The sequence below is a fragment of the Perna viridis genome, chromosome 10, assembly GCF_037379345.1.
Source record: "Perna viridis isolate PV_CMFRI_1.1 ecotype Kerala chromosome 10, ASM3737934v1, whole genome shotgun sequence".
Taxonomy (NCBI): Eukaryota; Metazoa; Mollusca; class Bivalvia; order Mytilida; family Mytilidae; genus Perna; species Perna viridis.
In genome coordinates, this window is record NC_142454.1 from 30,751,521 (window position 1) to 30,764,676 (window position 13,156).

General features: G+C 33.1%; 1 protein-coding gene across 3 annotated transcripts; it reads left to right on the top strand.

Annotated features, from left to right (window-relative positions):
- The first annotated feature begins 270 nt into the window (after positions 1 to 270).
- LOC148605347 (uncharacterized) lies at positions 271 to 6,462 on the top strand. Of its 3 annotated transcripts, none has more exons than XM_088548867.1 (2): positions 271 to 366; positions 3,936 to 6,462. In XM_088548867.1, exon 2 carries the CDS (start codon positions 3,956 to 3,958, stop codon positions 5,333 to 5,335), a length of 1,380 nt encoding a protein of 459 aa, XP_088404993.1. In that variant the 5' UTR covers positions 271 to 366; positions 3,936 to 3,955; the 3' UTR covers positions 5,336 to 6,462. The 3 variants fall into 3 exon arrangements, with proteins under 3 accessions (XP_088404993.1, XP_088404994.1, XP_088404992.1); XM_088548868.1 differs by lacking the exon at positions 271 to 366 and adding an exon at positions 470 to 592; XM_088548866.1 differs by lacking the exon at positions 271 to 366 and adding an exon at positions 2,433 to 2,817.
- Positions 6,463 to 13,156: the final 6,694 nt, after the last annotated feature.

A 13,156-nucleotide genomic window follows, 5' to 3' on the forward strand; every position in this document is an offset into this window, starting at 1 on the left:
ATGCCCCCAGGTTGTTAGTGGAGTCCGGATAGCTCATTTACTTTTGTTACTTTGTATGTATTATTTTGGTTGTTATATATTCTTTGTTGTGTCTTCGTCCTAGGATAACATTTTTTAAAATCTTGGTTCGCTTGATTACTCTGATAATGCAGACCCAGATATTTTAAAATAAGATATTCAAATTAAAAAATAAATCAAGTGAGTTTTACATACAACGGAAACACACATATAAATGTAACCATAACATGACGTAATAATTAAAACTATTTAAAGGTAAATCTATTTATAGTTTTATCTACACTTGTGGTTAATGGTACAACTTTTTTTACAATGTATAAGTGAATTAATAAGTTCTTTGAAATTGAGGTCAGTTTGTTATCTGTAGTTACATGTATTACATTTTACAATGTATACATGCACTCTATATTAAAATTTTGTCTATATATATGTCCTCTTAATAGTCTTTTTTCCTGTTGGAAAACCAATTTTCAACATTCAACATTATTCGTCTTAACGTATGATAAATATAATCATCAATAGTGTCATTGAAACAGGTAATGAGGACATTTTCTTGCACCAAATATACCACTAGGTAATTAAATTATTATTGTATTGTTCATAGCTGTTTAAGGGTCAAAAATACACTTTTGATGATTAAACGGTCAGTTACATTGTTTACATTCGTCAATACGGATACTCATCTAATTACAGTAAGATAGGGTGAACGTATATTTAAAGTAGGTGTACCCTGCATAAATTTAACGATGTTTCATTCAAAATGAAAATATTTGCATTTGAATGGCGATTTATTTCACATACTGTGATACCAGTCTAAACCAAAGCCGGATTCAGTTTGTCGAATTTGTTACATACATTAGGTTATGTTCAGACAAATGTTCGGTTTTATAAAATTCATAATACATTTCCATCGATACATTGTACGAAGGGACTTCAATAAGTATCTGTGCTAGACAGGTTTTCTATTTCTTTGTAAAATGAATTCAATAAAGCTTTATAAAACGATTGTCTCGTGTCTGACTATGCGAGAACATTTGTATGCGTGTATGTTAAATGCATATCTCAATACCATACTTTTGATCCAATCCTTCACATGGTGGTGAGATTTTATTCCACATGGTTCAATGGTTCATGCAATATTCTCATTAGAGTGAGTATTCATAAGTGTCAGACATACTTGTCCATGCTCCCAATTTTTACTGGAGCCTGAGTTGCTCATTTGCATTTGTTACTTTGTATGTATGATTTTTAGTTACTGTATATTCTTGGTCATGTATGTCTATTTTCCATGTCTGGTCTTTGTCCCTGTATTACAATACTTTGGTTGATGCTATAACCTTGGTTCCCTGTTTTACTCTTTATAAAATATGTTACCAAACAACTACTAATAAAACAAACGTTTGTACTTACATATATATATATATAATGTCTCAGAATGTGACGACTCTACACTGCTCCACAGAGTCAAATTGATACAGGGAAGATAACGTTAATTCATAGAAGGGTTTGAAACATTCCCAACGATGTTAGAACTGTCAAATTTGCGAAGAAAATGTTTGGTCGTTCCTTCCGCAGGACTCTAACTCGTACCGCTGTGACTTCTATGGCAACACCGCCTGCACTAAGTCCAGCGACCAAGGCCAGTTGGCCAGCTAGGCTGTATGAAAATATAGCTTTCGCTGGCCGGGTCATTCCTCCTCGTAGGATTAATCTAAGGCTGTAACTTAGTACACGATGCATGGTATGTCTTAGCACAAGTTTGTACTCGTGTCATTATTAGTTTGAAGTACGTATGAATGCATGACTACATGCATACGCCATTGTACATGTACTTTTGACCATAAGATTTATGTATTATATTTGGTATTATCCTGCTTATCATTGTACACATATGTTTAATCATCAAAGAATTGAAACGCAAAAAAGAAGCAATGTGACATGGGGTCTCACTTGCTTTCCATGAACTTTTGTATTGAATCATCCCTAGCAAGTACAAGTACCTGAACATGCCATTGTATATGTATGTGCATGTGCATTTACCTTTCATTAAAGTGCTTGGGAATTATATGTGCTGGCCAATTAGATCACTAAGTCAATAGTGATGGAGGTACATAATCTAATGTAGCATATTCATGATGTTGACAAAAATATTTTTCGATCATTGAACTACATTTAGATCGAATGCATTGCATATAGTTAACACTGAGAAACTGTCATTTTTTATCTCTAGGTGTGGGTCGGGCATAATATAAGAAATTACCTTAGAAAAACAGGATTGCCCCTCCCTTTCAAAAAATAGTAAAATGTCCAACCCACCCTCTTTCAACTACAATGTACTAAACAAATATGAAAAAAATGAGACCCTCCCTGCCAAGTGTTAATGCATTAAACAAAGAATTGTCAATTTTACTGTCAAAATTTCTTGAGTGTCAGTATTCATTTTATAATGAAAAGATTATAAGAAGTCTGCAGTATAAAAGTTCACACAGACTAAATAGGAAGTGGCTTAATATACAGAGAGACTTAAATGTCATAGATAATATACGGATAGGTTTAAATATGCAAACTTAAGTGTAAAAATCCATCTAGATTGATCAGGGATTAATTTTATATTTAGACTTAGACATAAAATAGAATACAGAATACACAGGAAGTAATTTTATAAGCAAAATGGAGTATAGAAGTGTGTTCTACATATACAGAGAGTGATTTTATATGCAGACTGGAGTAACAATTACTACGTTACATACATTGAGTGTGATTGTATATGTTGACTGGAGTATGAAAGTGCATGAGATGGTGAGTGCAGACTGGGTTATAAGAGAGTATTTAGCACCCAAGTATAAAAGTATATGTTACGTTCGCAGGGAGCAATTCGATATGTATTCTGATTTTTAAAATGCTCAGCATACACAGGGCACACTTTGGTATAAAAGCACATATTACATTTTCTGGCATAAATTGTATTTGTACCGTATGACCATAAATGATTCATATTAAAACAATCATGACCCCCCTCCCCATTGTGTGCATTGTTATCTAAGATTTCAATCAATATATATTTGGAATCGTCTAATAGCAAACGATGGACACAGTCATTTACAAAAATAAAGGCACAAAGTTCCAACCTCTTAACAGTCACTCCTCCCAAACTGAATAGAATATACTGAAAAAAAAATATTGTTATAACATTTTCCTGTTTTCACCTTTTATTTATTTAGATTTGGCTGCAATATAATTGAGATGTGCACATTATTTATTTTTTTATCAATCTTTGTTTATCAACGTGTTGGGCGTATATCAGTTAGGCATACACAAGTTCATACCTGGCGGATAGAAATAAATGAGGTATCATTGATTAGTGTGAAAAAGTATTACAGTATTCTAATTCATATATATGCAGACAGAAAAATAGTGAGGTTTCGGAAGGATTGGCCATTTCTTTACACATTTACATTTACCTCTATGAATAGGAAAAGATCTTGAATGGTGAAAACTTCTTTCTTACACCATATTTTTCCCAATTCCTCATCAATCCCAATCCCCCATTGAATCCCCATTGCATATTTCTTATCAATATTGACATTATCAAATACAATTTTATATTTTCATTCTCTTCAAAATTTGAACTGTATTTTTAATTTAATTGAGTGCATTTTTCCAATCAATAAATACTTAAAAAAAAAAAAAAAAAAATTCCTCATCCTCCCCATTCAGAAATCCCCATTCCCCCATACAATATCCCCATCCTAATTCCCTGTTTCCCATCCCCCTTATACCATATAATGAGATATTACCCATACATGTACTGTATATATATCGTTGCCTAGATTATACGTTGTTTTGTTATATTTTATTTAGTGTTATTTTTTTGTACATTAGATTTTAACTATATTGTTGTATTTCCTTATCAACAGGTTCAAATACAAGATCAAGCATGTCTGTAGAAAAGGGAGAATCTGAATGCTTTACCAAAATTCACGAGGAGAACAATGATGAAAATAGCGAAAAAGTCGATCAAAAGTCTCGGGTCACGAATTTGTCTCTTGCTAAAAGTTTACCATCTGCAGAAGGCAGCAAAAAACATGAAAAACGATTCTCACTTCAGCGACCCCCGTCTCATATATCTATCCGGGAAAATATTCAACGCCAAAATACTAATGACGAGACACCACCCAATACACAAAATCAAGAATATGACAACCTTCCTATTAACATTGAACCGAACCCTAATTGGTCCATTTGTTTGGATTCTGTTCACAGAATTAATGAGGAAAATCTTAGTAACGATCAGTCACAGATTCTTTTAACAAGCACCACCGATCCTGCTGCTGAGGGAACCGGTCAATGTATTGAGTGTGTCAAGGCAATTCCAGTTTTCTCTGCTGAGGAAGTCGATATTGGGGATCATATAACCTTTGCTGGAGCAATATACGATCATCATGCAATTGTTGTTGAAAAGAATTCAGATTTGTCATTGGAAGTAATTGAAGCTACAAATACTTTTTCTGGGGTAGTTGTTAGTTTTACAAAATTCCTTGGCCAAAAGGCAAGACTTGTGTCTTCGAGAAAGACGTTTGACTTTGCTAAACAGAAAATTCATATTATATTTTACAAAAAACGACGATTTTCAAAATTTGAAACGGTGCAGCGTGCTAAAAGATGTCTGGAAGATGGTGATTTAGAGGTTGGACTGTCTGCAAAATATAAATACCACCTTTTTGATAACAATTGTGAACATTTTGCTACATACTGTGTCACTGGAGAAAAGTTCAGCATTCAAGTAACAAAATTTCGGTTAACAGGTAGATTGTTTTTATCGAGTGGTTTTCTTGGCATCAGCGACGAAAAGAAACGAAACGAAAAAGAATTCGAGAACAAGATTATCTGCAAAGAGTGTTTCGAAATGAATCAGAAACTGCTTGATGTACCAGTTCGAAAAATAGAAAAAAGAGAAGATGTTATAAAAGGAGATATCATTCGATATTCTTATTGGAATCTCTGGCATGAAGCTGTTGTTCTTGAAATTGCTGAAGTCAAGAATGATTGTGTCAAATGTTTCATAGCTCATTATGCCTTTTGTGGACCATTTTCCCACAGAACAATTAAGAAGGAACTTGTGACCATCAATTTTAATGGACAATATAAAAAGTTGGATTACAAACCACCACAATTCCACGTGTATGATCCAGAAACTGTAGTTCACAGAGCAGAAAGACGACTTGGTGAACAAATGTTTGTTTTCTTCTCAAATGATTCAAGCCATTATGCTCGTTGGTGTAAACTCAAACTAGAACTACAATTTGACTGCATGTAATTCTTTCCTCATCTTTTTGTCTAATGCTTTTCTCAGCATCTATTGAAATTTCTGATTTTGAAGATATATTTACAACCTGCTTTTTTAATCTTTACAGTCCCTCTATGTGATAAACTTCCCACTTGCCCTATACCCCATTGCCCCATGTCCCATTGCGCTATGCCCCACCCCCTTTGCCCCATCCCCATTTCCCTATTTCCTATAGTCCAATTCCCATTGCTCCATCTCCCATTGCATCGACCTATTTCCCGTTGTCCAATGACATTTCCCATTCCGAAAAGAAAAAGTAAATGTTTTATCAGACACATATAATGCATTAGGATGTTGAAAGTTTTGTGCAATCAATATTGGTTTTAGAATCTTGCCGGTGTGTTCGAGAATTACCGAAATCACGCGATATTTGCAATGTTTACATATATTATCGCCACTCCGAGCTCCATGAGAAATAATCAAGCAAAATATTCTTAAATCTATAGATATATGTATAAATTGTGAATGAATTTGATTTATAACATTATTCTTAAAAATGTTAAAATTGTCCAGATAAGAGTTTTATTGATTGTTGTTACATGTATATTTATCTTTATTAAAGTCACATTATTTTGGGCGGTTGTGATGGGGTTCAATCATTGATAATTTCTAAAAACGATGGTAGTCGATGCACGAATTATTATCTTAGTGTCTTAGTTTCTTATCTAATGAAACGCTATGGAACATATTTCATACTACCAATTCCAAGATAATATTTTTTGTCATTTTTAAAAGTTAACGATGGGTCTGGAAATAATCAAATGACCCACATATCTTGTTACAAAATATATAAAATCTCTTCTCAGCTGTCTATACAAATTATCTAATCAACAACTTTGCACTTTTAATAAATGAACAAAGTAGGATGCATTCATAGTTTTAATGTTTTAAATACGTTAGAAGCATTATGATTTTTTTCTGTCATTCATATGCTTCATTCCCACCACAATAGCGTGTGATTAAAACATTGTAATTTCCCGCCACGTGCCGGGAAATTAAAATGTCGCGTGAAGTCTCCCGCCTGCATTAATTTAAGATTATTTACCATGTTTACATTTGTATTCATAGTGTTGATCAATAAAATACTTGTTGATTCACGAATGTTATTTATCAACTAATCATATTGGTAGTGATATCGATGACGCAATGACTTGATCTCTTGAAGTGAGGTCCTTGATGACGTAGTTGATATTGGAAGAATTTAGGGTATTGTCTACTTTATTTTTTATGGTTTTATTCATGGGAGAAACAGATTCTCCCTCATTTCTCTCGAGGATTAAAGGATTTTCCACTCTCGATAGTTAAATTTTAGATTTTAACTATCTCGAGTGGAGAAATCCTGTAATCCTCTCGAAACTAAAGGGAATCTATATATAGTGTACTTGCATATAGTAGATAGATAGTAGTTTAAAGATAAGAAGTAATCAAAAGTTCATACATATTGCATTTGGCAATATTTCATGCTGCAAACTTTTTTCTGGATTTGTCTATGTTTTTTGTCTGGTTGCTGTCCCTGGATTGCGACCTCTTAGATAAGCGTTCTAATACACAGGTATGTGTATAATGAATGCTTTACCCCTCCTACCTTTTTTAACCTCATCTTGCATTTTCCAGTCATGTTATGTCGACCAACGGTCTTATTATATTATCAATATATCCATGTGTAACCAGCGAGAGCATATTTGATCATATAATATTACCAATACTCCACAAGCTCGATAAATAAGGGGTTTATTATTCATTCTGTACCTACCCGTGATCTAATCATGGCTCCTTTGATTTTTACCTAATAGAATTCCAAATTTACTTTGTTAACAAAGTGCTTGCAGTATACAGACTTGTATTCAGAATGAAATTTGAGAAATGATTTCTGAATTTATATAGCATTAAAGATTCATTGTGTGTTTAATCTCTTATTAGAGAAAATCGGACAACGGCCATTACGTGACATTACGTGACATTGCCATTTTTGTTTTATTTTGAAAAGTAGTTTCTATTAATTTTGTTTATCTTCCTTTACCCAGAAATAAAATTATCATTTTAGCATGCCAGTTTGGTTCAAATTATTCCTCTATTCTAAGTTTGTAAACTTGTGTTATGCATATAAAGGACTAGTAATTAATTTATACTGTTGAAAACATTTACAAATAATGTATGTAATAGAGTTGACTAAAAATAAAAATGGTAATTATGATTTAACTATAAGAAATGCGGTTTATAAATATCACATGTGTTCATTTCGACAAACATTAAAAATTATTAAAAAAAAACACATGACTAATGTTGCATTTATCAAATGCGAAAGTTTACTTTGTACTGTAATCAAGGAATAAATTATTAATAGCGAAGTTGAGATAAATACCCGATAATACAATTCCGTTTTCGTAATATGGTTATAATGTAAATGTAAATCAAAGTGCTCATATACTAAATCAATTTATGTCGTTTGATTGAATTTATACGTCTGAAATAATCGGCAAAATGCAAAAAATTGGGATAACTTGAGATAAAAAAAAAAAGGTATCGGAATCGATTTCACACGTATCTAAAAGAAAGCTTTTGTTGTAAATTGTTGAAATTAAGCTCTTCGATTTAAATTCACCATTCTGATTACGAATGACATCATACACTGTATCAAACAAACAATTACGTTGTTTCTGACATAGACAATTCACAATTTTGCGTAAAACTCAGGTGTAATGTTTTATTATGTTGAACGCCTACATGAGTGAACAAAAATCTATTCGACATTCTGCAATATAATTGAACTACTAACTACTGAAGGTTTTTCCAGTCTCTATTTCAATTAATCGACTATCTGTCAGCTTATTCAACCTTGAGCCGCAATCGTAGCGTATCCAGAGAATCAACGGGGAGGCGGGCTAGGGGCACCAAAACAACTTTGATAAACACATTTTAATGCATACGTTTACACACGAACATATGCTACCTTCATTTAAATTTTAGATTGATAAGGGGAGGGGGGCTGGTCCCCCTTCAATCCGCTAATTGTTGCAACCAATCCTACTCTTAAGTGAATGTACCTCATATTTAGTTATCTAACCTTAACTTAATCTAGGTTGATCAGCTATAGCTCACCAGACGGTTTTTAAAATTACTATGACAACGTCTAAGCATACTCCAGCAGTGCTAGAGGTTGTCTTGCAAGCTATTTCTGACTTGGTGCTATCCTAACTCCAGCAGTGCTAGAGGTTGTCTTGCAAGCTATTTCTGACTTGGTGCTATCCTAACTCCAGCAGTGCTAGAGGTTGTCTTGCAAGCTATTTCTGACTTGGTGCTATCCTAACTCCAGCAGTGCTAGAGGTTGTCTTGCAAGCTATTTCTGACTTGGTGCTATCCTAACCTCTAGCATCTGACATGTTTAAAGCCACTGCAAATGTGAATAATCTAAACGTGTTTTAAAATATATTAATTCTTTTGTTTAAGTTTAACCCACTGGAAATCAAGCTATAAAAATTCTGTTTTTTTTCTTCTAAATACCTAGAAAAAATTTGTAATAAAGACAGTTATCCAAGTGACCAGCCATTTTGAATTAAGTAACTAATTTTACAAAATACAATTCATTTTTTACATAAAGGCAATCCGTTGTTTCATTGAATATTTCCTTTTCGAAAATTTTAAAATCCGGGATTTTAACTACCGGTTGAACATTCAAAAGGCTGGTAAACAAATGTAAAGTTCATTTAAACTGCTTTTAAAAGAATTTTGAGTCGCTTTCTCCCGTGTTATGGTAAAGAAACTGTATGAAATGTTTTAAATGATAAATATTTAACTCTAATTCTGTCGATTGCAAAGAACGTTGGAACAGACGGTATGCAATATGGCGCTCGGAAGTAAGGGGTTAGGATATGGAGGAACGGAATTCCAACCTCTTACGTTGTAAGAGTGTACGTATAGGCAAAATTATTCTTTTATTTGTTATCTCCTTCCGATGTCGATGTGGTAATAAACTCTGTTAAGAATAAGATCAGTACACATTATGTTTTTAAGTAACATTGAATTCAGTTTTTAGTTCGTTTGAATCGGCGTTTTTTTTTTCTCTCCTCTTATAAGAATACCATATGTGGCCTTATATAATAACTCCATTTTCTTTGTTTAAATTAGAACAGAAAGTAGAATGGAGTGTTGTTAGATCCTGCGTGTATATGCATTGACAGAATGGGATAATTGATAGGTCTAATTTTAATTAGATTGCTATCCAGTGATCAAGCAGCCACAAACGTGTCCATTTCGATCGCAAAAAAATTTCAATGTACAAATATCTTACAAAGTGTTTATGTTCGTTTTATGAATCTGTTGGAGCTCAAAGGAGACGATATTTCTTTGACAACGCAACGCATGTGTCATATTGAATATTTGTGTTCCTAGGTCATAAACCAACAAACAAACAAAAAATAACTAATTCAAATCATTAAAACCAATACTTATCTTCGCAATATAGTCAGCAGAAAACAAAAACGACAACAAGGGCCAATTTAAAAATATTAAAAGGTTTGTCTCTGCGATAACTTCACTTTTGCACTAAACCTACTTTACTCTGTGGGTACATGTCAGGCGCGTTGGAAATTGTAAGTGATTTAGTGTCCGTTAAGAATTTTATGTTTTTGTCCAATTGCATATTTTATCATTTGCGCCTCCTACATTTTTAAGATTGTTTTAATTGAGGCAGAATGGAAAACTCATTGAGCCAGTCAAACTGTTCACATATTGCAATTAATATATACATCTTAAATTATAAAAGGAGTAAACACATGGCAGAACACAACACACTGGTTCTCGTGGAATAAAATTTCTGTTGAACAATAAGCTTATAACGGAGAAGGAATGTTCCAACTGTTTACACCGCTAAATTATGGTCATTGTCCGGAAAGGGAATCCCCCATCTGACGTTGTTTATTTATAGCATAACTATTACGGCAATGAAATCCAATGAACTATAAATTTTGTGTGACGTATTATCGGACAACTTTCTGAAATTTGACATGTTCATTAATTCAGGCACATTTATGAGTTTTACATTTTTACAATGGATGGGCCCAGACATTGACAAAAATACGAACTTTCTTTAATTAATGAAACGGACGATAATATTGGTTCGGTTCTAGGGAAAAAGAGGGTGATCGAAACCATCGCCCCCCCCCCTCTAGTATGGGTGCTAGTGCAAAAAGGGGGTGACAATGATATTATTGTTACCTTTTAATACAAGTTAAACATGTTGGCATGGACCTGAACGATATCAATATTATGAGATGTAAAACAAATGACTGAGTTTTTTTATTCTGAGCTAATATAATATAAAAAAAAGTTGTAAACGATTCGAACACACCTGCAGCCCATAAGATATCTTCTCGTGTTATATATTTTTAGACACGACATTCGATTTGCTTGTTTGACAGATGTACACCTACAATGACGGCAGTCATTATAAGCGCAATTAGTCTTTTTAGCATCGCGTTTCAATTTATAATTGGCACGTTACAATATCCGTAAACGCTGTTGCTACTCGGGCGTTAAACCCCAAAAATTAATCAACCAACCGTAACAGCAGCGTTGATTTTTATACCAAATGCATGTGTGTAAGCATATAAATTGACTATATAGATCCCCTTTTCCGATATAAAACACCTCTGTCTCGAACTCGAGAACGAACCACACAACTGTTGTCTTTTTCACTCATTTTTTCTTCTTATGGACAAAGTGGGAAAAGTCTATGCTTATGGTTTATACAATTACTGTTGCTTCATTTATAGAAACGACTAAACGAGTCCAATTACATGTACTTTAGTACATTTGCACATTCATGTATGACGTATTAGATGAAGATTCCAGGTTTGGTACCACAAGCGTATTTTACTTTTGTTTGTTTTTGTTTTTGTTTTTTAGTTTCGTTAATTTTGTGCTTCATTTAAGCAGAAAGGAGTAAATGATAGCCTAGGTACTATTTATATTTTTTTTGGATCGAACCCTCTTTAGTCTTTATTATTGTAAACATTCTGATGATGTGTTCAAATTGATTCAAGTAAAAAATGATTTTTGTTGAGCATAATATTGAAACTTGTTAATACAATTTAACAAAAGTTAGCACAAACACAGTCACCTATTTTCAGTTGCTCAACGACATATTCGTGAATGTCAAAAAAAAAGATATGCTTTGTGTGCTAATAACACACCTCAAGGCCCATCGATCGACAATATTGAAGATTTTTAAGTAACCACATTTCCGATTTGCATTTTGCTGTAATTGCATTTAGATTGATAAATCAAAACCTTCTTGGTGTCATGAATGTAATTATGCCGTTATACATTTGTCTATAGCCATGGTTTTACAACCTTTCAGCGTACATGTACATAACAATCATGATTTGTTCATCTTGAATTCTTCTTACATTTTCTGAGGATTCCTATGAAACTTTTAGAGATCTAATATCACGTAATGCATTTGTGCACTTGCCACTAAAGTAATATTTATCGAAAGGAAGTTTAAAATCAAAGCTGCATTCAAGTGAAACCATTTAGCATCTTTTTTTTAAGCTGATCTGAATGATTTTGCTTGAATCAGCTTAACTAGACTTAGCATTGCGAATAGATTGGGGGTACTCATCTTGGAGAAACCCAATCAATGCATAAAATAGTGTACATCTTATATGCAAACAAAAGATTTAAAGTATATGTGTACAAAGTGAAACAATGTATTCCATATAGACAAACATTTTAGCTTACGACAACAGTTATCTAATTAAGCAAAGTTTATTTCTGTGTTAAAGGTCACCCACAGATAAATTGTATGCATTTTAGAACACGAAAAAAAATAAAGAAATCAAAAATCTCTTTGCTTAGATTTGATTGAATACTGACTTATAGATAGCTTAAGAACCGGCATCACATGCCCCAAAAAGGACGAGTGGGTTGATTAAAAATGTATCTCCAAGCAGAACTATAGAAACAATATTCCAGTATAACTTCAGTACAGTCTTTGTTCGTTTTGTAGCTTCATTAATTTTAGTATTTTGGATATAATTCTTCTAATATTAAATAAAACAAATCCGAAGTAAGCAAATTCTTTTCTATCATTATAGAAGCATAAGTCAAGTTGTGAGACACTCGATAATTTTAAATATGTTTTTTTAATTGAATAAACCCGAAATATGGTCTTAAAACTGGAAAGTTCGTGGCTAAGTGAAAATTCAATTTCTTTGTCTTTATATAGATATATTGCTCGCATTTTTTGGATAACTGTTTACATTCTGGGCTTTAAAAACAGTTTTGTTATGATAATTCCCAAGTGTTTTCCCTGCAATTAGGGATCCAAGTATAACATGTACAAATACTAGTACGCACAATGTACAGTGAGTTTAATCTTTGAATGTTATTCAGTGCAAGCGTTACTAAACAATATCAACAAATAACGACACAACAAAGAATGACTGTAGGTAATCAAGAAATACAATGGACAGTCTTATATTGTAGTGGCTAGTCTAGTAGTAAAGTTAAACGTGACGTGCCGATAAAACGGGACTGTTCAAAATGAAGAGGATACTGTAATGGTATTATTTTACTCGGATTATAACCTATCAGATCATTTAGCAGCTGTTTATACATTGATTATTTATTCTTTAGATTAAGCAGACAGACGTCACGTCCCCGTTTGTTTCAGAAAACCGTTTTACAATGTCAAGGAAAGGACAAAAGTAATGATATATAAAGGACCTTCTTGTTACGACCAATTACTGCAAACAAAAATTGTAAAATCAGCCTGCCATGTATGGTAAC